This window comes from Ambystoma mexicanum, chromosome 12 (genome assembly GCF_040938575.1).
Source record: "Ambystoma mexicanum isolate Mex_15411 chromosome 12, UKY_AmexF1_1, whole genome shotgun sequence".
NCBI classification, from domain to species: Eukaryota; Metazoa; Chordata; class Amphibia; order Caudata; family Ambystomatidae; genus Ambystoma; species Ambystoma mexicanum.
The window spans coordinates 286575777-286599877 of record NC_090936.1 but is presented as its reverse complement, the minus strand read 5'-3'; the positions used below and the strand labels follow the sequence as shown (position 1 = coordinate 286599877).

The 24101-nt window shown below is 46.4% G+C and overlaps 1 protein-coding gene across 4 annotated transcripts in view; it reads left to right on the top strand.

Annotated features, from left to right (window-relative positions):
* ABCC9 (ATP binding cassette subfamily C member 9) overlaps positions 1 to 24101 on the top strand; it is a 1387936-nt gene that overhangs the window by 320735 nt on the left and 1043100 nt on the right. For all 4 annotated transcript variants that reach the window (XM_069628445.1, XM_069628446.1, XM_069628447.1 and 1 more), the window contains exon 6: positions 14481 to 14723. In XM_069628445.1, coding sequence (XP_069484546.1) covers positions 14481 to 14723 — 243 coding nt within the window. The remainder of the gene's footprint in view (positions 1 to 14480; positions 14724 to 24101) is intronic.

Genomic DNA, 24101 nt, shown 5'->3' with positions numbered 1-24101 from the left:
AAACTTCTAAATAGACTTTATTATACTCCGTATAGAACCTCTAGGTTCGCCCGTACTCCGGCGCACCCCTGCCCCCGCTGCGGGGCGACAGAGGCTGATCACCTACACATGTTCTGGTCGTGTAACAAACTGCTTGGATTTTGGGAGGGTATCCTAGAAACACTCTCTGCTATCACTGAAACGGTGGTAAACCCGGATCTGCTGGCCGTCCTGTTTGGTGCATGGGGGACCGATGACACTAGAAGTTCAGCTAGATTCCTTAATATTGGTTGTATGATAGCCAAGAAATGCATTCTTCAGAATTGGAAAAGTCCCTTCCCTCCATCCCACCGGAAGTGGCTCCATATGCTTACTTGGTCACGTAATTGTGAGGAAGAATTCATATCCATGCTCCCTGCCACCTCTCGCCCCAAGAACATATGGATGGAATTCAACTCATACCTTAACAGTAGAAGCACGAACGCCTCCAGCTCCGGCTTCTCCCCCACTCCTTCCGTAACTACCCCTACTATATGAACATATACTTGTATAAATCTTATGTGACCTATGCCTGACGTTACTGTTACCATTGTACTATGCTTTATGTATTGCTCCACCTTGTAACGTGTGCCCATGCTTGAGGCCTTGCTGTTTGTACCATGTAACCTTCTGCCGCCAAAAATAAAATTTAAAAAAAAAAAAAAAAAAAAAAGTGACTTGAACAATGAAAACAGGAGACCAAGCTGCTTTGGCCCTCTGGATGCAACAAGTCTCATTGCAGGCAGCTTTAGGACGAGTTGAGTTCTTTTCAGTTTCTGCTCTCCCATCCTAGGGAGGTATGCTAGCATAGTGGTAGGCCTTGTTTCTCAACAAAGTGTGCCGCAAGATGCCCTGGGGATGGGTAAGGAGCAGAGCATTCCCCTGTCTTGGAACACCTGTGTTCACCTCTGGCAAAGAGCTTTTGAAAGGACTACTCTCCCAACAGGGTCCAGATTCATTATTCCTGATGTCCCTGAAGATCCACAAGTTAATCAAAGTTAAGGGGTGAGACCCCCTCTTATATAGATAAATTTGCCAGATGGGAATGGATGAAAGCAAGTCTTCTTTTAGTGGTCCAATTCCTGTCCTTGAGACAAGTGACCCTTGCCTCCTGATATCATACCCAGAGTGCCTTGTTCCGCGGGAAGTGGTGGGGAGATCAGGAGAAAAAGCCCAAAGTAAACCAAGATGAATGAATCCTTAACCAAGCCCACTTGCTCTCTCCAGCTGACTTAACTTCATCTCTTTCCCAGCCTGCAGCTTCAAAGTTGTCTGTGATGCCAACCACTACTGTAAGGCAGGCCTTTGATATGGAATTGCCTCTGTAGGTGCCTTTCCCCGGCTTACTACGTGTAAGAGAAAATAAAATAACCAACACAACCCCTGTCAGGGAAGGAGGCACTGGGAACCGGCTGCAAGAGTTCAAAGGATGGTTTATTTCTCCAGCTAGGAAATAATCCAAAAAAAAACCAAAACCATTTACATCATCACTCATATATATATCAATTAAAGTAACTCTAACAAAAAATACTAAATGGACCCGATTGGCCAAGCGGTGTGGTGCTGCAGGTGTGGATGGCATCTCTTTCTTCTGATTGGCTGAGTGGTTGATGAGATGATGGACGTCAAATATCTTTTGCTCCAAGCAGGTCAGGATGCGGTCACTGAGGTCACTACCTAAGCTAATATGTTGCATTCGTAAAATACTAAATAACAAATTATCTAAACATTTTATACTTCTTTTCATATTTCTACACAAATCACACATAGTATTTATTGTCAGTACAATTGGGTCATTTGTGGCTTTAATTGGAGGCCTTGACCTTTATTGTGCATGTAAAAACGTCAAGCTGTGTTTCACATATCTCCTAAGCTTTAGACCTATTAGTATAAGTAAAAACTTATATTGTGGCAAAGTGCTTAAGGTTAGTAGAGGGTGTGTTGGGTGGGTTTCGCAGCGCAGGCGAGGGTCTGGCACTTGAAAGAAATACCTTACAGGGAGCGCAGGGTCAGGATGGCAATAAATTACTCTAAATGGGGATGGGTGGCTTGCACGTTTATGGGAACGAACGAGCAAAAAGTGCTTAGTTCATCCTGGTTCACATGCTGGTTCTCATGCTGGCAGTGACCTCAGAGGAAGAAAACTGTATCATATTGGTTGTTGCAACTTTCTCCAGCTTCAGCGTGAGAATGGGATCGCTGAGCTTTCCTTCGCAGGGGGAGTGCAAGGTTGGGGGCCAGCCAGCTGCCTGCGCACCTTGTGTGTGCCTCTGTCCTTGGCTGTTGCGGTGGAAGGGGGAGCTGAGCCTTGCTGTACTATCGCAGTGAGACCTGTTTACCCAAGATGGAGTCGAAAGGGGGCACAAAAGATGGATAACTTTACATAAGGGCAAGGGGCAATCCCACTACCGGAGGCACGTGGTCCAAGTCCCGTACTGAGGAGTGTACCGCGCGAGGGGGCTGGGGGCCCCTCACTCCCATACATTCCCCCCTTTCGTTACATCTTAAGTAATGAACTACTTATCTCGTTCTTTCCGTTCTCCCTTCGGTAGCGCTCAGCTTCAGCCACAGCCTCATCCCAAGCAGGAGTATCCTTTATTGGCATCCATGCTTTGCACACACTTCTTAAGCTGTTACCCCTTCTTGCGTATTCTTCTGGGGTGACCATTAAGTATATCCCACCATCCCCATCCAAATCTATCCAAACCTTGTTATACCACAGCAAGTCCTTTGGTTCTTTAATGGTAGTGTGATGTAGATTATCGACCACGTCCCCATACTGCCTATAGATGGCAGTCATTCTATACTGCGGTGTGGTGTATTCTCCAGTTTGTACTTGGGCATCTATCAGAGTAGCCACCGTTGTCTGTCGGCCCACTGTTACCATCATCATCGCTGAATTAGGCATATTATTTTCACAGCATCTTAGTCCCAGTTGTCACACACAAAATATTAGGAGAAGAAAGACAATAATGGGAATGAGTATCTTCGCTGCTATGTTCACCCATGATGGTATCCAGCGGAACAGATTGTCGAACCACGTGCTGTTGTCTGCTCCACCTTCCGTTGTCATTCTTTCTCCTAAATTATGCACTGCTGTTATCACGTGTGACAGTGTCCCGTTATCAGCATCTGAAGTTGGTACGAACGTACAACACGCCCCCCCAATGTTTTTTGCAAACACCGCCGTCCATCGCCGTGATAAGATCTAAGACATATCTTTTTTGCATCGTCATCAGGCGCAGTGCACGGAGCTCTATTTTTATGATGTTGAATCCTTCTTCAGTGTCGTTAGCCAGCTGGATGAGCTCCCAGCGTGTTATCTGCAGCCATTTCGCGTTTGTGCTGGCTTGAACGCCTGGTGCTAGAAATGATGCAAAAAATGTCTCTGCAGATGATAAAAGCTTGTACTGCTGCGGGATTTCAGCAAGGAGTTCTGATGATTTGGACGAAATATAATTGGATCTTTTGCTGCGCGACAACTTGTTTCTCAATGTTTCTTCTGACAATAGTTCGTATGCTGGGGACTCCGTGATTGTCTCATCGGGTGCTGTCGATGGTTCAGCCGATTGCCCTGCTGCCGATATGTCAGCCGATTGGCCTGCTGTCGAACTGTCAGCCGATTGGCCTGCTGTAAACTGAACGTGGCTCTCTGGTATCACCATTAGTGCTGTGTGAAGTGTGGCTAGGGTACAAGTGCCCCTCCAGGATGCTGGGAGATGCAGGTAAGCTCGTTTGCCACAGATCCAGTTAATGTCCACTAATGCGGCAGTGCCTTTTTTCATATCTGGTATTATTAAAGTCTTATTGCACTGCTGTGCATTTCCCATATTCACCTTCCCTTCTCCATGAAAGCAAAGTTCGTGCGGTATTTCCTTTTGAATCTTTATGGGTCTCTCCAGTGGTGTGACCCATGTCAGCTTGGTGATATGCTGTGACCAGATGGGGATGCACGTTTCTTTTGCCCACTCGTATGTTTCGTCTGGCAGCCCTCGAAGCCCCTCAGCTTTGCATTCAATCGTTTCATCATGTCACTTGTTGTCTGCATACCTTGTCCCTTTTATGATGAAAAATGGCTCTTGGAGGGAAATTACTCCTTGTCATCTGCTGGTGCATGTTTGTTCGTGTTCCAATTTTTCCATGGTGACTGTGTGTGCCTGAAATGTCTTTTTTATTCTTCACAGCATCAGATGAATCAAACATTAGGCATCAGACAAGGGTACTTTCTGTGGAATTAACATTTTTGGGGTTCCAGTTGCATGAGGAATAAGTGAGCACACGTAGCAACTTTCATTACTTGCTTGCTTTGCTACGGTGCTCATGTCTGAATACCATTTATTTGATTGGTCAGGGTGTCGGGGGTCCTCTATTTCATCTAACCCCAGGTTGTGATAAATATCATATCTGTTTTTTCCCGCCCCCCCCTTTTCTCCTCCCTCTTTGTTTTTTAATTGGGTACCAACTTGTTGATATTGCAGCGGGAATATTCAGGACCATGCATCATCAATGTTGTTCATGGTGACATGTGTGTATTCAGTAGTGGTTTCTGGTGCCGTGTGTGTGTGTGCATGCTTGTATTTCTGGAGTTAGTCAACCAATAGTAATCGTCATTTACATCCCATTCAGGCTCTATTTCCTTGGCCATACTATTACTCAACAATGGGATAGCAGTTTTGTTTTCATGCGATGGTTCATAGGGTGGCGTTGTATTTATACTATTCAATTCAACATTATAAGTGTCTTTCCAAATGGTTGTTACTCCAGTCCATATTAGTTTAGACCCTTGTTTTATCATTTTAGCCCCGCTCCCCCCTTTGTTCATTTCATTTGCCACAAATAAAACGGCGTTATACCAAATAAAATAAAAAATCATTATTGCAAATAGTATGGCAGCATATTTTGTAACGCATTCCACATTGCTCAATCTACTGGCCCTAGTGGCATCCCTATTTCTAGCTAACATTTTGGCCTGCTCAGCCGTTTCGTCGCATTGGCTCATGTTGGGCGAGACAAATTCGTTAAGTCATCATGAAAAGAAACATATTTGCAATTGTTCATTCTTTTTCATCTTTTTTGCTCATTTAGGCATTAACAATTTCTTTCCATTTATCATAAAAACAATGAAGAAAAATAGGAGAAATAACACAATTCATATGAGAGTAAGAGAGAAAAAAGAGAAAGAGAGAGAGAGAGAAAGAGAAAGACAGAATATGTAAAAGAAACATTTTACTTTTTTACTATACTTTTCCTGTCTTAGTTGCAGTTTTCATCATGTCAGACTGTGTTAGCAATGCCATCCACACAGTCTGTTTCATTTTGGGGGAGTGCGACACTGCGCGCCCTTCTCACGTCTGAGAAGTGCACCCAGTATTTCAGTCCCTTCACCTTAACTGCAGTTGGTGTGCTGTACACCACTTGGTATGGACCATGAAATCTTGGTGAATTCCACCTTCTTACAAAGCTTCGAACATAGATGTTTTCCCCTGGCATTAATGGCCCTTCTGGGCTACCTGCTGCTGGCATGGAGGAGTCTGTTGCTACATCTTCAGTAAATGGCGGAGCAATTTGTTTTGCTATGCTGCGTACTGCGCGCATTAGCTGTGCTAGGTATTCCTTAAAGTCCTCCCCCAGCACTGTGGCAGCCCTGTGTGCATCAGACACCCTCCTAACAGGAGAGAGCGGCATGTGCATTCTTCTCCCCGTCACGATTTCGTGGGGGCTCAAATGGTGATCCTTGCATGGTTGATTTCTGAGTTGGATCAGTGCTAGGGGCAGACAATATATCCAATTTTTTTCAACGTGCTGCATAATTTCGATAAATTCTTTTGAGCAGCCCGTTGATCCTCTCCACAACTCCATTGGCCATTGGATGATAAATCGAACATAGTTTATGTTTCACCCCCAGAAGGGAGGTTACTTCTTTGAAAAGATCATTCACAAAGTGCGTGACGTTGTCTGAACGGATCACGTCACAGATTCCCCACCGCGAGAATACTTCTCGCACAAGGAACTTGGCAGCACGTTTTGCATCAGGATGGGGGCAGGGGCCCGCTTCCACCCACCGTGAAAAAGGGCATACCACCACAATCAAGTATCTCGCTCCATTACATCTTTCTCCCATATCGGCGTTGTCGATATGTAGTTCTCTGAATGGACCTCTAGGGTGTGGCAAAGTGCCACGCAGAGTTTGTAATGTCATTCCTGAATTGTAAATTTGGCATGTAGTACATTCAATCACAAATTTAGACAAGTATTTGTGCAGATTGGGAACAAACCAATACTCCTGAATGTCTGAGGCGATGTGTTGTTTTGCAACGTGAGCTGGGAAGTGCAGTTGTTGGAACGCTACTTCTAATAATTGTACAGTCATCACTACCTTGCCTGTCATTTCCTGTCTCCAAATGAGATCTGTGGCTGATTGTTTACACCCTCGTTTGCCCCACAACTCCTGCTCTTCCGGCGGGGCCCTTCTCTGGAGTTCTTACAATTGTGCTATGGGCGTGATACTGTGTGTGTCTGCTGGTTGTTCTGCTGTGGCTGCTGCTGTTGCTGCTGTTGTGGGGCTGGCTGTCTTTGTTGCAGTTGGGGGTCATAGCAGTACTGATCTTGTTGTCCCCCTCTTCCCATTGGAGCTCCACCAGCGCTAGCTGGGTGTGGGCAGCCCCACCCCTGTTCATTGTTCATGGGCTGCTGCTGCCCCTGAAAATACCCCGATGGTCGCATTCTACAATCTTGTGAATAATGTCCCCACCTTCCACAATTCCAACATGGCCCCTGTTGTCCTCCTCTTGGTCCTTGCCCACCATACCCTCTGTTTCCCATTCCTCCGTATCCTCCCCTCTGCCCACGGTACCCACCTCTTCCTTGGGCCGGCCTGTTCTGCCACTGTGATCCTTGGCATGGCTGTTCCTCTCCGTTCCACTTTCCCTGGTCCTCTCCAACCCACTGCGCTGCTATCCGAACGGGCCTTCCTCCCGCACTTTCCTCTCATTCGTTTTCTCTGTCTGCAGTTACACTGGCAGTAATGGCGGCGACCTTTACTAATTTTGTCTGCACTACTTTTGCTTCATCAGCCAGCCTCTTTTGTGTGACCTCCTTTTCCTTCTCTTTGATCCTCCTCCAATGGTGTACAATTATGCTCTGAATTTCAGGCCACCCTTTGGCTTCCATCCCAGCTATTTTTTCCAAGGCCTTCTGCACCTCTTTCGGCAACCCCTTTTTAATGATAAAATAAAATAAGGCTGTTGATTGATTCCATGCCGTACCAGTTTCACTTCTCCATAAGTCTTGCACTCGCAAAATGAATTGCGCAGGATCATCGCTCTCCTCCATCGTGCACTGCATCACTGCGTGTAAATCTGGAACCTCTGGAAATGCACGCCGCAATGCATCCCACACTTGTGATCGAACATTGTTGAATGGTGATCCATCGTGGCGATCACAGCTCATTGTTACTCCCGGGAACCCTGCCCTTTCCCAGACTGTGTCTGCTTGGTCCCCGATTGCTGATACTAATAAGCTTTTCACATCACCTATAGCTAACGGCACGCCTGCCGTGTTCTTATCAAATGCATGTATCCACTTACCTGCTCCTCCCGTCAGCGGGGGGAGGAGTTTTAACAGGTTGTTTTTGTCCATTTGGGCCCACGGGATATAGTTTGGACTACCTGCTCCTTTATGTATCAGTGGCATTTGTAGTTTCCGTTTCTTTCCTGTTTTGCTCGTTCTCCCTTTTTTCGTTTTACTTACTAGTATGTTCCCTGTCCTCCCTGTTCGTTGTCTTAATCTACCCTGCCATAATGATAGTGTGGTGATAGTGTGTCTGGGTAACGGCAGTTTGGCAGTGGGGAACCCTCTGCGGCAGCTGTCTCTTCGTATTCATCTAAATCATCCCATACTTCTTCTATTTCTGACTCTGGCTCGTTATTATCCTCCCAGTTTTCCTTGGGTTCACTTCCTTGTCTTTCACCCTGATCTCCACTTTGTTGATTCTCTGGTGTATCTGGGCGTATAATTATCACTGGCTTGTTATTCAATTGGAACAGGAACTGTCCTGACTGCCACTCGTGTTCTTCTCTTTGCTGTGATGACGTCCCTTGTGGTGCTATAGATTGTCCTGATACTGAGACTGCTGGGGTTGCATTGCTTGCTGCCCCTATCGGAGGTGTGAGATCTGCCAGTGACAGCGGGGGTACCTCCCCTCCCCCTTGCAGCATTTGCCCCTTGTCGCATAGAGCTCTTAACCGTGTTATTTCCATTTGTGCGTGTGCTAGCTGGCGATTTAAATCGCCTGTTAAACATGCTAGGTTCACAGGAGGCGCACTTGTGGGGCCGTACAGGCCTCCTTTGTCATATGGTGGGGGTTCATGGGCTGTTGCGCCGCACGGAACAGTGGGGGTGGGTGGTATATACATGGGCTCACTAAACCCTACTGCTGGCCTGGTCATTAAGGGATAGATTTGTGTTACTTCGTTCTCGGTTGTAGTTGTTGAGCACTCCCGTTTTGGTGTCCCTCTTACTTCTTCAGGTATTTTCTGCTTTTCTATCATTCGGCTTGTGCCTACCGCTGCCGTGGGGGTAACTTCCTCGAACATTCGCCATAAATCTAACACTTCTATCCGGTTCTGTAACTGTTTCCCTTTGTATCGTGCTAGCAAATGTGTTGATACTAGGTCCAACACTCATTTGTCGAATGTCCCTCCTTCTGGCCAAATTGATATAACCCCATCTCCTTTTATCTCAGTGATCCACTGATCGTGATACTTCTGTATCCTGTAGCTATATAGTGGAAGGTGCTGGCAAATATGTGCTAGTGGCGTTACTCCCCCCATGGCAATGCTTCTTTTCCTTTCTTGTGTGTTCTGGTACCCTTGAGTCCCTTTCCACCTCTCACTTGGTATGTCAGTTACAATATGTGAAAATACGTTCTTTATCAATGCTCGCAATTATGGTATATCACATTAGCTGTTCTTTCTGAGAGGTGGTACCTGGTCACCTCTCACAATTTATTTCTTTGCCTATTATTCATTAATTAACAAGTTACTTGTACTGAAATACTTTGGTGTGTTCAACAGGACATATACACAAAGCAGACCAACAAACATATAATCATGCATCATACACATGCACTGCCTGCGCGCGTTTGTTCTTTCCCTATTCCCGTTACTGCGCCCGGTTTTTCTTCTTCCCTATTCTACCTACTATTTCGCATTCACTCCCCACCTCTTTCACCTTTATTATGTCTCAAGGTTTCTTACCGCCACGGAAAAAGAATATTCTAAAACTACTCCGAGTCTACTCAATATCCGAGACCCCTACTATTTTCTCTTTATCTCTATTCTGCACTTGGTCGGGACAAATGCTACGCGGCGCCGCCTTCTACCCCGTACGGGCTAGGATACCACTTCTCTTCTTCTCACTTCTTACAACACCTAATGGCCATATAAAGGATAGATCAGAAAAGCCTCGCCGTCACTCACACAGACCCTATTCTTAACTACCTTCCCTTTGTTGCTAATTCCCTTCTTCCCGTATTTCCCCTTACCTTCCTTTGGGGTCTTTGCAAACGGGACTCCACGTGTTCAGTCAGGTACTCTGAGGGTCGCCGCTCACGGCCGGACCTCGCTGAGGTCCATCCCCCAACCAAGCCGTGGCCTGCCTTGGCGAGCAGCCTTTTCGATCGGGTATTCGTCAAGTGGGAACCCTTGACCCTTTCTTCTTGATGTGCACAGTCTGGTCACTGTGGTCACTACCTAAGCTAATTTTGCATTCGTAAAACACTAAATAACAAATTATCTAAACATTTTATACTTCTTTTCATATTTCTACACAAATCACATATAGTATTTATTGTCAGTACAATTGGGTCATTCGTGGCTTTAATTGGAGGCCTTGACCTTTATTGTGCATGTAAAAAAGTCAAGCTGTGTTTCACATATCTCCTAAGCTTTAGACCTATTAGTATAAGTAAAAACATATATTGTGGCAAAGTGCTTAAGGTTAGTAGCTGGTGTGTTGGGTGGGTTTCGCAGCGCAGGCGAGGGTCTGGCACTTGAAAGAAATACCTTACAGGGAGCGCAGGGTCAGGATGGCAATAAATTACTCTAAATGGGGGTGGGTGGCTTGCACTTTTATGGGAACGAACGAGCAAAAAGTGCTTAGCTCATCCTGGTTCACATGCTGGTTTTCATGCTGGCAGTGACCTCAGAGGAAGAAAACTGTATCATATTGGTTGTTGCAACTTTCTCCAGCTTCAACGTGAGAATGGGAGCGCAGAGCTTTCCTTCGCAGGGGGAGTGCAAGGGTGGGGGCCAGCCAGCTGCCTGCGCACCTTGTGTGTGCCTCTGTCCTTGGCTTTTTCAGTGGAAGGGGGAGCTGATCCTTGCTGTACTATCGCAGTGAGGCCTGTTTACCCAAGATGGAGTCGAAAGGGGGCACAAAAGATGGATGCCCGTGTCCTGCTCAGTAGTCCCATCTATGTAGCGGTCAACCATGGTTAAGTTTCATAAGGGCAAGGGGCAACCCCACTACCGGAGGCACGTGGTCCATGTCCCGTACTGAGGAGTGTACGGCGCGAGGGGGCCTGGGGGCCCCTCACTCTCATACACCTCTTTGAAGATAGGTTGCCAGGCGATCTCCTGTTGGGAGTTACTGGTTTTGGTGGGGAGGAGTTATCATTTTTACCAGAGAGTCAACAGTGGCCACAGAGGCAAGCATCCTGTGTACCTTTCACTGGAATGTCGACAGTCATGTGCCTGGAATCCACATCATCTCACATAGCTGTTCTGTGTCAGGGTCCGGCTTGACTGAATTCCACAGGAGCTGATGCTGGCCCCACAGACCCTCACCAGGAGTTCACCTCTCAAACCCTTAAATACAAGCTGAGCTGAAAACCCCAAGAAAGGGAAAGGGGAATTTGGAGAAAATAACAACGGAGAAACTGCAGCCCTGCAACCTTCTGGTAGGCTCTGGTATCTCTTAAACCTCAGTAAAATACTTAGAGGCTAATAATCTGTGTGGAATATCTTGTAAATAATATCTTGTTTAGTGCATATAGTTCAAGCCACTCAAGTCTCTTTAGAATCCTAAAGTGATGGCCCTTGCAAACACCTTACAGAACTAGATATTCTTCTTGCTTCAAAGTTCTTTTAACTCTATGTAGTTTTTAATGCTTTTATAAAATGCAGTCTTTCTCTGAAGTATTTCTTCCTTGATAAGCGTGTGCGTTAAACACGTGAAATCAGAAGACGTGAAGAATTGTCCTTGCGTTTAAAATACACACGCGATTCTTTACCAAACCCGCGCGTGTGAAAAAATACGTAAACGCGATAAAAATAACACGCGTTAGTTAAAATGGACTCGCGCTCTATCGCTACCGAACACACGCGGAGAAACAAAACGTAATTCACGTAAAATAGTTCACGCGTTAAAAACAACTCGCGCTTAATCAAAATGGACTCGCGCTCTATCGCAAACCAACACGCGATTTCCCATGAAACGTTGTTCGCGTTAAAAATGTACACGCGCTAAAATTCACTCGCGCAATTCATTTGGGCACGCGCTCTATCGCAAACCAACACGCGCTCTTCCATGAAACGTCTTTCACGTTAAAAATGTGCACGCGCTAAAATTCACTCACGCAGTTCATTTGGGCACGCGCTCTATCGCTCTGAATACCCGCGCGCTTCCAAAAACACGTAAACGACGACACGCGAGCTCGCGCACACATTAAACAGTCTTGAAGTACATTACATGCAGTTAATTAACTTTAAACTTCTACGCACAATCTTCAAGCTTGTTTTCCTTATAATAACTTTAACTGTAAATGTCTCTTTTCTCAAATAATTTTGAAACTTGTTAACTCTATAAGTTTTCTTATTAAAGAAAATGAAAGTTCACTGTGACAATCTTAAAATCTTTAAAAGAACGATCCCACCTGATGTCTTCTTGTTCATACTGGATCAGCTAACGATATTCTTACTTCTTTGGTAGATTTTCTGAGCTCTGAAAGGGCCTTACTTAAGGAGCTTAACTAATGTACAACCAGTCACTGAATTTCTATGGAAGAAAAGGAAGTTTAGAATCTTGCTCACCTCCCAAGAATCAAACCCATTGTTCTTTCCACCAATCAGGCAAACCAAACATATAATTGTTCCTTTAACCAATTAGATTAAGTTTCTTTCGCTCCATCTTGACTTGGGCAAGCACAATGTTAATTCTATGTACAAACTCTTCCTGTTACTAACCCAGCCAGCTCTGAAAGCACAACTAACCCAGCCAGCTCTGAAAGCACAATGTTAATCCTGTTACTCTTCCTGTTACTAACCCAGCCAGTCCTGACATTCTGAACTCACAGGGTTCACGCTGGTCTATTGCAAATCAGATATGGATTTAATAATTATGTGAACTATCAGCCACCATTAAAAAACCTTTGTATGGGTTATATTTCCAGAATATATTGGAGCAGAGTGGCAAACTTCAATGCACCATCTGCACTGCAGTGAACTTTATGTCACAACAGCTGTCAAATAGGGCACCTGTAACTTCTGAACCTGCTCTGTGCTACTGGAGAGCAGGAGCTGCAGATTAGGGTGCTGATGCAGCAGGGCACCGGTGTACACTATGCATCTGATTTGGAGTTTAAGAAAAGGGCGGGCTGACTGGCATACTACGGCATCTGAGATGTATTACCTGCATCATTTTACAATAAATAAAAATAAATAAAGCCAGGGATTTTTCACCCTAGCCATATGGAAATCCTTCCCATCCCTCACATTCCTCAATTCCCTGCCAACTGTCTACAATGGTGTGAGTAATAATGCGCTTGTGGGTTATGGGTACTTTCGTCTTATGAAGTGTGATATAGGTTGTTCTGTGTGGTTTTATTATGATTTTTGGTTTGTGTTGTACTGTCCAATATGTGTTGTGATATATATTTTACTGTGCAGTGGGTATCGTATTTCATATTCAGCTAGGTTGTTGTTCTGCTTCTTTTTTTTCTCTCGAACATGTTTACCATCTGTGCCAGGATCGGATTTAGTTTGTTGTGTGTGCGGTACAAATATTTAAAAATTCTGAAATTCATGCGTGTTGGGCCAGTGCTATGGCAGGTAGCCTAGAGCGTTGCAAAGTGTGTGTGTTGTTATTTGTGATGACTTGTGGTCACTTCCAAGGTGTCATTTGTTGTGTGCAGTGCCTATCACTGCGTGTGGTGGCTTGAATCATTGTAATGCATAAAAGGGCATATTTTCTAAAAAGTCAATAAATTGCAATGAGGGGATTGGCTATGTTTGCACTCACCCAAATGTTGGTCCCTTTTGTGCAATTTTGGACTTTTGTGTCAGAGTGCAAAAAATGTGTTAAACCTGGTTAACATTTTATTTGCACTTTGTATTGGAAAAATTGTAAATGCCTCCATCAAGTCACAAGTGTAAGAGGTCTTTACAAGCTACAGGAATCCATTGAATTTACGGCAACATGTTTTTGCTTGCATAACGTTTTTGTTGGCGTAACGTTTTTGCTGGCATAACTTTTTTGCTGGTATAAACCCCATGTGGGAATGCAAGACGGATATGGTAATCCTGTTCGATGACCAAACCCGTCCTGCAAAACTCTGGAAAATTCCCCAAGGCACAAAAAGTGGTGCCAAAGCTGGTATAGTTCCTACTTTTTTAACCACTTTTTGAGCTCCGGTGACGTGGAACATTCGTCCCCGCGTTTTCATGTGTGGTTTGTGCTTGGACAAGTAAGGTCTGATTTGATGTGTAGTGCTGTGCAGTGTGTTTTGTGGTGTACATACTTTGCTGTGTTGTAGTGTGTGTCAACTATTTTGTGTTTAGGGTGTAGAAGACTGCATTACATCATCCATTGTATACTATGATGTGCAGTGTTTTCCGCGGGCCCCTGTGGATATGTTTATAATGCCTGCACTTCGAGCAGTGCCCCCCCACCCCCCGCTCTAGGTTTCATGGCCCTGAATGATGGTGGATACTTTGGGGAGGGGCTGATGCTGGAGCAGCCTATGACACCCCCTACCCCTTTTGCCTTCACTTGGGAGGATCTGGTCGGTAATCATATTGTTTAAATCTATTGTGAAACTTTACTCTTTGCAATTACAAAATGATAGAAATGAACCGAATCCCATTTAGTAACATTTGTAATGTCTCTGTGTTTACATTGCTAGTTTGACTGATATTCAATTTAGCGACACTCTAGGGCAAGCAATAATGGATGCTGGTGAAGTATTTGCATATCTCTAGAGTATCAGGGATACATTTCCAGACTGATCTGGTGTGTTTCATGTTCAGTTCTTTAAAATATTAATACATGCCATGCAAGTGTATCAACTGATCCTGAAGTGTGTCTATAACAGCATACCCTGCAAAATAGCATGAGTGAGAGGGCATTCTAATGTGAAGCTGGACCCGCAGCCTGTCCATTCAACCTGTGGATTTCCCTTACAGAGATATGTATTTCTAATGAACCCCCAAAAAGTGAAACCTCCAGAGGATCTGCAGGACCTGGGAGTGAGATTTCTCCAGCCATTTGTCAATTTGCTTTCAAAGGCGACCTACTGGTGGATGAACACGCTCATCATCTCAGCGCACAAGCGGCCGATAGACCTCAAAACCATTGGGAAGCTGCCCATAGCCATGAGGGCTCTGACCAACTATGTCAGCCTGAAACATGCCTACGAAGAGCAAAAGGTAAAGATCATCTCCTACATACACAACACACCCTGTTTTATTGACGATGGTACATGTATGATCAATTAGTCAATTAGTCAAAAAAGGATGTTTTGACAATTGGTTCACACTTATTCGCCAATCTTTTAAATGTACTCCTCTTCCATGCTTTCCTTCTTCCCTCACCCTTTGCATTTCATTTACGTTCTCCATTTGTATCCCTAGCCCTCACCCTAATTTTCTCCATTTGCATTTCCACCCTTCTTCTTTCTACGCCTTCTCTAATTTATCCTTTACCCTTTAGCCTTACGCTCTTTCTCCTTCCTTCCAAATATACTTAGATTTTCTTTCATTTCTTTTTTATTTCTTCGTCATGCTGTCAATTCTTCAAAATCTTTTCACCATGGTAAAAGTCGTAATTTATAATTAGGGTTTCCTGTTTTAGGGATTTATTATTTTTTACTTCTGGGGTGTTTTTTCAGTGTTTTCAAACATTTTCAGAATCTGTTTATTGGTGTTTACCTGTTTGCCGACTTAAACAGTATTTTCGAGTGTAAAAACAAAGATATTCTTTTATTGTTTCATTGCGCACATAAGTAGGGTAATGTCTCTTAGAGCAAGATGTTATGAACACTTTCAGGACAATAAAGAGGAGTGTGTTAATCCAGTAATATCTAACATTTCTACAAGTCAAAATTATTGTGGTAAATTATGCAATACTTTTTCAGGGGCCCCTTTGCCCATTTGCCCTTTATTTTCTTCCCATGAAGACTTTGATTTGTGAAAACAAACTTTCCACATTGTACAGACTTCTGATTTTAGCAGATAAGGCATAGCATGATTAAAAGATTTGCCGGGGAGTACTCAGTTTGGTGCAGATAAGGATTATTTTGACTGTCAAAATAAATAAACTCCAAGCAGATAATAACTGTTTATCAAGTGCTGCTCACTACAAAATGAGAAGGGAGTCTCATTAATGTAACCCCCAGGGCTTGATTGGAGGGGGTGAGAAGTCTAAAACTGTTTGCCTGGTGTGGGAATATCAGGGGAACCTATAGCAGAATTTTTCAAAGGCACCTCAGCAGGCTAGGTGATTGTTGCTGAGATGTTGTACGTGTATACCTTCCTGTAAATCATATTACTTTTTTCCTATTCCTGCTGCATCATGTGCTGTAAAAAGTGTTGGTTAGACTGGGGATGAGCACAGCTCTCTCGCTTCACTCTGTGTGGGAACTTTTGTCCCCATAGCTAAAATCAAAAGCTGGCACCCATGAATATACGCACAGTAAGTGAGCATATTTTAAAGTGAAATGTTTAAAAGGTAGTTCAATTGACCTTACCCTTAGAATGAAGTTAGCAAGACAAAAGAGCATTGGACATTAAAAAAAAGTAATGTACACCAGAAAAATAACCTGAGTGAGGATATGTTCCAATATAATTGATTGAACATGATAAAAGGTGTTCAACTTTTAAACCCAGCAATCTGTAGTGAAATATTCCCTGGAAAACAAAATCCCAATTCAAGGCAAGTGCTTGTTTTCTTGTGGGTAAGCCTCTGCACTGGGAACATGAAAACCTGGGTAAAATCCTGATAGCCAAACACATGAGCAAGCTTGCCAACCTAAACAAAAAACCAAGGGGTTACGTCCGCCTTCAAGTTACTCTGTCCACCCACATGTATCCCTAAAATGAGCCATCATTTATAAATCTCTCCTAATTTAAAATCTCTCCATAAAGAAAGAAAGTGATAAGCAGCAATTAAGGGGCCTGCAGCTTCTTATGGGCTGCTGGGTGTGGGTGCTCTAGAGAGCCACATCAGGCTGGGCGGTGACCATGACACCGTGGCCTCACAAAATCCTCATACATGGAAGCCTCACACAGCTTTTCTTTTAAAGCCGAGAGGCAGCTGACACATTCCAGCTCTCCTCCAGACAGATACACATACACAGAGGGTCTCTGACCACAAACCAAGACACTGAAAAATCCAAGTTAAACCATTTTTTGTAAATACAAATATTTGTCAGCGGTCAAGGGCTGTTTTGAGGAATTTTAGCCAATTTTAAGACGTGAATCGTCAACCATAAAAATGGCTGCAATTTGTCTACAACTCCTCCAAATAGCTCGGACCAGATATGAATACATTTTTTTTTTACAAAGAAAATGATGTAACATTGAATGTACAGTGTTTTTGAATAAGGTCAGAGGACAGGAGGGGAAGCAATGGGAGAAAGCAAACAAACATACATGGGTGGAGTAGGGACCTTTACCTATTGGGCCTCATCACGACTTGGGTGGTAAATGTGGCGGATTATCCGCCGGACCTAAATAGCGCTAACGCCAAGGCACCCGGCGGATAATCCGCCAGATCACGAGTCATCGTGCACGCGCCCCAGTCCCTGGCGTCGGATATCACAGCTACTGGAAGCCATCCACACAATCCAAGGCTGGAAAATGAGTCAAGAGCGACTAGGGGCAAGTCTGCACTGGACAGAGTCAGGAAACCCACGTTCAGTGACCAGGAGTTTGAGGTACTTGTGGAGGAGGCACTGACATACCATAATGAGCTGCAGCAGCGGAAAACCAGTGCCCATCGTAGAGGCCAAATATGGCAATCCATCGCCCAAAGGGTCAGTGCCATGGGGCACGTGGGGCGCGTGCCCCGGGATGGGGAGGACTGCCGCAAGCGGCTGAATGACCTGCGCGTGCGAGTGTGAGGCATCCTGTCCCAGCACAGGAGTGCAAGCAGGGCCACAGGAGGAGGGCCACCACCACCCACACCCGACCTCACACCATGGGAGGAGAAATTGACGGGCCTGATCGACGTGGGAACCATTGAGGGCATTGGTGGAGCGGAGGCAGGGACTGGCATCGACCCAACAGCAGGTGAGTCCCATCCCCAAATGCATGCATCTGAATGAGAGTGAAGACATGTGTCTGAGGCACTGCATACACCAGTAAGTGAGGCCCACATCCCTAGAACGGTAGTGCTGCCTAGACGACCCCGTACATGCAGTGCATGAATGACAGGGGCAGGGGATAGACTCCCATAGCCATAGGACAGCTACATAGAGTGGTACTGTGCATCAACACAGCCACAAAAGCCTGAGCGCAGTCCACCCCAACCACGCGTTCCCATGCAGTGTACCTCCATGCACATCCACAACAAGCACCACATGGTGACTGAACAGAATGCAAGTTGAGTGAGTCATTGGTACTGTTTTCAATCACACTTGTTGGCATGACCTGCATCATACAAATGTATGTAGCATTGTACTCAAACCACCCCCTACGTACCCCACAGGCACACGTCGATCCCAACAGCCTGGTGATGATGAGGATGAGGCCACACCGACAACGCGCCCACAGCACCGTGCCTCCACCAGCACCAGCACCTCACAAAGACGCTGCACCCAAGGGAGACAACCCAGGGGAACACCCACCTCACCCCAACGCAGCTCTGCCAGACAGCAGCAGCCACATGGCCGCAGGGAGGCGACCGGCAGCTCACCCCAAGCCACCATCCACAGCCCCGATGCCGAGAGAGAGAGGTCTGAATTGGAGCCCGACGTGGGAGCAACACCTCCACGTGGGCATCATGCCGTCGCACTACACTCTCACAGTAGTAGTGATGGAGAAGGGGTGTCAACACCCCAGGGAAGCCCAAGCCCAGGCAGACAGCAGGCAGGGACTCGCCATGTGCCTGTGCGTCGCTGCAGCACACCGTAGCCAGATGTGGACACACCGTCCTATGGGAGGCCAGAGGACCAGCAATCTGTGCCAGGCAGCCCAGTCCAGGCTGGTGGCTTCTCGCCATGCAGCCCCCCACCCCGACAGCACCCAATTTGCGGTCCACCACGTGACGCACCAGGGGAGCCCTTTGTCACTTGGGCAGCAGTCATGGGCCGACTGGACATCATTGAGGCCAAACAGGCCCTGGTTGAAGGCATGGCGAAGGTGCAGAGCAGGCACATAAAGGCTGTCAGTCATTCCATCAGGCATGGGTGCAAATACGTGGCGCGGGACAATGCGCGTACACGGCAAGTGGTACAGCAATGCACCGCTGCCCTGACAGGCTTTGGGCAACGAGTCCGCGAGTTTATAGAGGCAGTGTCAGCACTTGCAGAACAGCAACGCAAGGCCAATAACCTCATGCGTCAGCACATGATGGCCAGCGCTTCTGTACCCTCTACTTCCACCACACCCACAGAGGGTTCACTAGAGCCATTTCCAAGGCGCCGGTCCATGCGCCACCTGAGGGCACGCACACCGGAGGGGCCTGGGAGAGGGAAGCACACGCGCCCATCCTAGTGGTGCATGGCATCATTGTTGTTGGCCTGCACAGTTGGGGGTTGTACACTGGGGGGAGGGGGGATTGTTGGGTGTTCACTGGGGGATAGGGGGGATTGTTGGGTGTTCTCTGTGGGGAGGGGGGATTGTGTGCTGGGTGTTCACTGGGGGAGGGGGGATTGTGTGCTGGGTGTTTACTGGGGGGAGGGGGGTTCGTTGGACGGAAAATAAATCACGTTACAAAAATCACAATGCATGGACAGTAGTGATTGTTACAAATGCAATTTAATGTTGAAGAGACTTATTTACAATTTACCCATTACCCATTTCTAAAAGAATCCATCAATCAATCCCTGTCTGGCCAACCTCCCCACCCTCAGCCCAACCCTTTGTGCATGTGCAACACCTTCTGGCACTTCATCGCCACTTCATCACCCTCACTACCATCCTCAGGTGGCTGCACATGAGCATCAGGGGGCAGTGGCACATTTCTGCGACAACAGATGTTGTGCAGCATGGCACATGTCAGTACAATTTTTCCAACTTTTTCTGGTGCATACATCATTGCCCCTCCCGTGCGGTCGAGGCACCGGAAGCGTGCCTTCAGCCATCCAAATGCCCTCTCCACGCAGATCCGTGTACGGGCATGGCCAAGGTTGTATGCCCGCTCTGCCGCCGTGTGTGGGTGACGCACAGGGGTCATGAGCCACATGTACTGGGGATATCCAGAATCACCTGCAGGGGAGAGAAAGCCGGTATGGGGACAAGGTAAGTCCAGTGGGTGTACAGAGCCCTGTCATCAGTGTGATTTGCCATATTTGTCATTTGGCCTATAACATTGTGGAGTGTGCTGTCCTAAGTGCACGATTGAATCAATGCGGTACTCTCCACTTGGTACGCCTATGTTTCTGTATGTAACAGTACACATTCACTTGTCGCAGGATAAGGGGGCCCTTCCATCTACTTCTGCTTGACAGAAGTGGCTGCCTCATGTGTCATTGCAAATCCATTTGGCTACAGTTGCATTTGCTGCTCTTCACTATTCTGTACTGTTCTCCATGCATTTCCATGGCCATTTTGGGGACAGTGTTTGTGGGATGTGCATTGTCATTACTCGGCCTACTTATGTGTGGAGCATTCGTGGATGTGCCAGCTCATGGTTTGGAATTTCATTACTGTCGGATGGGCAGGGTGGGATTTCTCTACTGTGTCAGTGTTGGGAGCCATGGTGCTACTCACACAGGAGGCTTTATTGTGGTGGGGCTTCCATATGTCACTGTGCCGCCACATGTCTTACATCCTGCATGGGTGTGTTCTGCTGTGTTGGACATGTCCAAGGTTCATCGTGTAAGGTGCTTGAATGTGTATGCTGCAGTGATGCTGCTGCCTATTGGGAATGATGGATTCTGTGACAGGCACCATCAGTTGTGGATTGACATGCTTTGTGGTATACATTTGTACTCACCCAGTAGCCATGTGTTTTGGTCTCGGTGCCTTTCCATGTATGCTGGCAGGGTACTGTTGTGTAGGACCATGGATTCGTGGGTGGATCCTGGGTAGCGGGCACAGCAGTGGCTGAAGGTGAGGTCAGGACCACATGTCGTCTGCACGTTGAGGGAATGGTACTGTTTACTGTTTCTGTAGGCAGCCTCATGTGCCTGGGGTGGTACAAGTGCCACATGTGTGCAGTCCAGGGCTGCTATTACATTCGGGACTTGGGCAATGACATAGAATTGACCCTTAAGCTGGTGCACCTGTGCTGGTGTGGCTGGCAATGCAATGTGTTTGTACACATGATTCAACAGTGCATCAAGCACCTGTCCCAGCATGGCACTGAATGTGGACTGGGCCATTCCATGCATCATGGCAACAGTATGTTGGTAGCTGCCAGTCCCAAGAAATTGAAGCACAGACACGAGCTTCACTAGGGGAGGTACTGCCGTGCTGGTGGCTATGCGGCTGCATATGTCACCCTGGATTGTGTCCAGCAACTGGGTGATGGTTGCTCTGTCCAGCCGATATTCTGTCACCAACTGACCATCAGTCAGGGCCCAGGGTGTTGGCCTGACCCTGGGGATGGCTGGCCACCTTGCTGGTGCTGCTCTCCTCCTCCTTCTCCTCATCCCCACTTCCCCCTGCACTCCCAGGGCCCTGGCCTGGTTGACTGGCCTCTGTAGCTCCAGGCGCAGCAGGTAGATGTCGACATCAAGGCTCCCGGCTCCAAATGGCAGCATGTTGTTGGGGTGGGTGTGTTGTGCATGGGTGGGTCCTTTGTAGGCCTCTGATTTGCATTGGTTCCACCTGAGCCCTCATTGCTGTCTCTTCCCTGCTCCTGCTGGTGTAATGGTGTTGGGGAGGGTGTGTTGTGCATGGGTGGGTCCTTTGTAGGCCTCTGATTTGCATAGGTTCCACCTGGGCCCTCATTGCTGTCTCCTCCCTGCTCCTGCGGGTGTAATGGTGTTGGGGAGGGTGTGGTGTGCATGGGTGGGTCCTTTGTAGGCCTCTGATTTGCATTGGTTCCACCTGGGCCCTTATTGCTGTGGCCTGTGTTCTGTTACCTCCAGCTTTTTGCTGGAGGTATTTTCGGCGGATTATCCGCCGTTTTTCTGGTGCTAATAGCGCTTACGCCGGACTCGTGATTGCTGATGTTTTAGCGCTAATGGTTCCTGTCGCTGTTATGGCCGGCGCTTGTACAGCCGGCTGTCCTTGCGCCGGCTGTAATGGTGCCGGCGGTATTTGGAGTCGTGATCCGACGGACCCTTAAAATCGGCGCTAAGAGCGTTACCGCCGATTTTAAGGGTTACCGCCCAAGTCGGGATGAGGCCCATTGTCTGCTAAGCCTCCTCTCCAACCACCCCTTCAACTCCAAACTTCATCCCATCCCTGCTCCTACTAAGGCATCATTGGGAAAGGGAAAACAGTGTTTTTCAGTTTAAACGTAGGAGACACTTTTTCTTCCGGGGCTGTTTTGCCGGTGTTTATCGGATTTCACTGAAACCAGGAAAGCCAATTTATAATTTGTCATCACAATCAAGGGTTCTATTGTTGCACACATATGGGAATGCCAAATTATCAGGAAGAAAGATACATTGATTCAAAAACTATAGAGATAAACACATTGATTTCTTAAATTAAAATTACTATTTCACAAGCTTTGCCATTGTAGTGCTTAGAAAGCAGCATCCAAGCCAGGCAGAAACATGTTTAAATATCTAGGTACAATGTCATGTCAGTCATGCATACATGTTTAGATAGTTTTACACTCATACTCTGACCAAGAAAACTTGCAAATGACTGCAGCCGAGAATCGCTCCACTGTGGAATGCAAGGTGAAGCACCAGGTGGCTCCGCTGACGCTTGAAAAGGTTTGCGGTAAGGCACAGTCATGAACCACCTATATTGGAGCAGTGCAAGAGATTGGCCAACAGTGCTGAGAGGAGGACGCTGTTACCCTGTTGCCTAATATGTAGGAGGCAACCTGTAGAGTGAGCCCCACTGCTGGCCGTCTGCTGGATGTCAGGCATGGAGCCTGTTGGCATCAGTGATGATGATGAGAACAGCTTCAGAAATGCAGCTTTACTCCTTGGCCTCAGCTGGCTTGTTCAAATTTTCACACCAGCACAGCTTGGGAATGTTGAGATGTGTGCTGGACATTGGTCTCAGAAGCAGTTTTGACATAGTGAGCGTGTGTGACACATGGGAAAGGGATATAAGCAACAGATTAGTGCAAGGTGGCAGAAGAGCCACAGAGGAAGGGGAGACAACCAGGCATAAAGGAAGTGGGAGGAACAAGGGAAAACAAAACTGTGAAAATGGTCAAGAGAAATCCAGACCAAAGCCTAGATCCATCTGTACAGGAAGAAAGGGGAATGCGATTCTCTACCGTGGGCAAACATTCTGAATGTTATGAGTACCAAAGACACACAGAGAGTGTAGATGCACAGTGGCACAAGTAGTTCAGTACATAGTGCTAATCGAAGAGAATGTATATGAAATAGAGTTTACCATTGACTGCATGCTGGGAAATAAAGTCCAATATCACAGGTTTGTGTTCAACAGAACAGACAACAAATTATATGTTTCAATCAAGACTTTATACTTTTTAGGATGACAATGTGATTAAGCACCTGCAAAAGAGAGGTGTACCGACTAAAACATCTAAGCAGCAGGTGAAAGAAAGGGATAGACATTAGTATATCACAGTGTCTTGTATATTGGTTTCCGTCTAGTTCTCTCTCTAATTTCCCTTACACATTTCTAGTTTATATTGTTCTGGCACTCTACTGGACAGTCTCTAGGTTGTTGTGCCTAGCTCACCTCTTGGAAGTCAAAACACAATCTCAGGATAACAGTGCAGTTGTAACAAAATCTCAGGGTTAAAGTCCCCAACTCTCTTCTTGATAATTTAAACACGGCCCTGGGTTATAGTGTCTAGGTCACATCTTGACATTTTAAACACAGTCTCAGGGTTATAGTGCCCATCTCGCTTCTTGGCAGACACACGGATATAGTGCCCACCTCACTTGCTGTATACTCCTAGAGACATAGGGCCCAGCTCCCATCTAGTGATATAGTGAAAATCTCACTCTTGATTTCTTCTTTTAGAATTTAGTGCTCTGCTCGCCATTGTTGCCAGTCCCTGGTTCTCATATACTCCAGTTGGGCTGTCTCTCATAGGGAAAGGATCCAGTGTGTGTCTTTTCTCCAGGAAACCTCTGTCCATTGAGTTCCCGTGGATATTGAGTGGGCACAAAGATTCTCCAGGAGCTTCTCTCCTTCCACTTCCTTTGACCTCTCTGCTCTTGTAGGTGGATCAGCCGAAATAGCCAGCAAAGATCAGCCCTCTGTATGGCGCATTATTGAAAAAATCAATTATGTCTTCAGCTGTCTCCCTGTCCGATCCTTATGTTCAGTCTCCGTCTTCCATTCTACCATCCGGGGGCACAGGCAGGGACGTCATTTAACCAAAATGCCAGGGGTAGCGGAAGTGACATCATATGACCCTTGACCCCCCTGATGACATCACAGGAAGTGATGTCATTTGACCCCACCCCGAAGTGATTTCGCAGGAAGCGATGGAACATGACCTTTCACCGTTTGACAAAAGCGGAA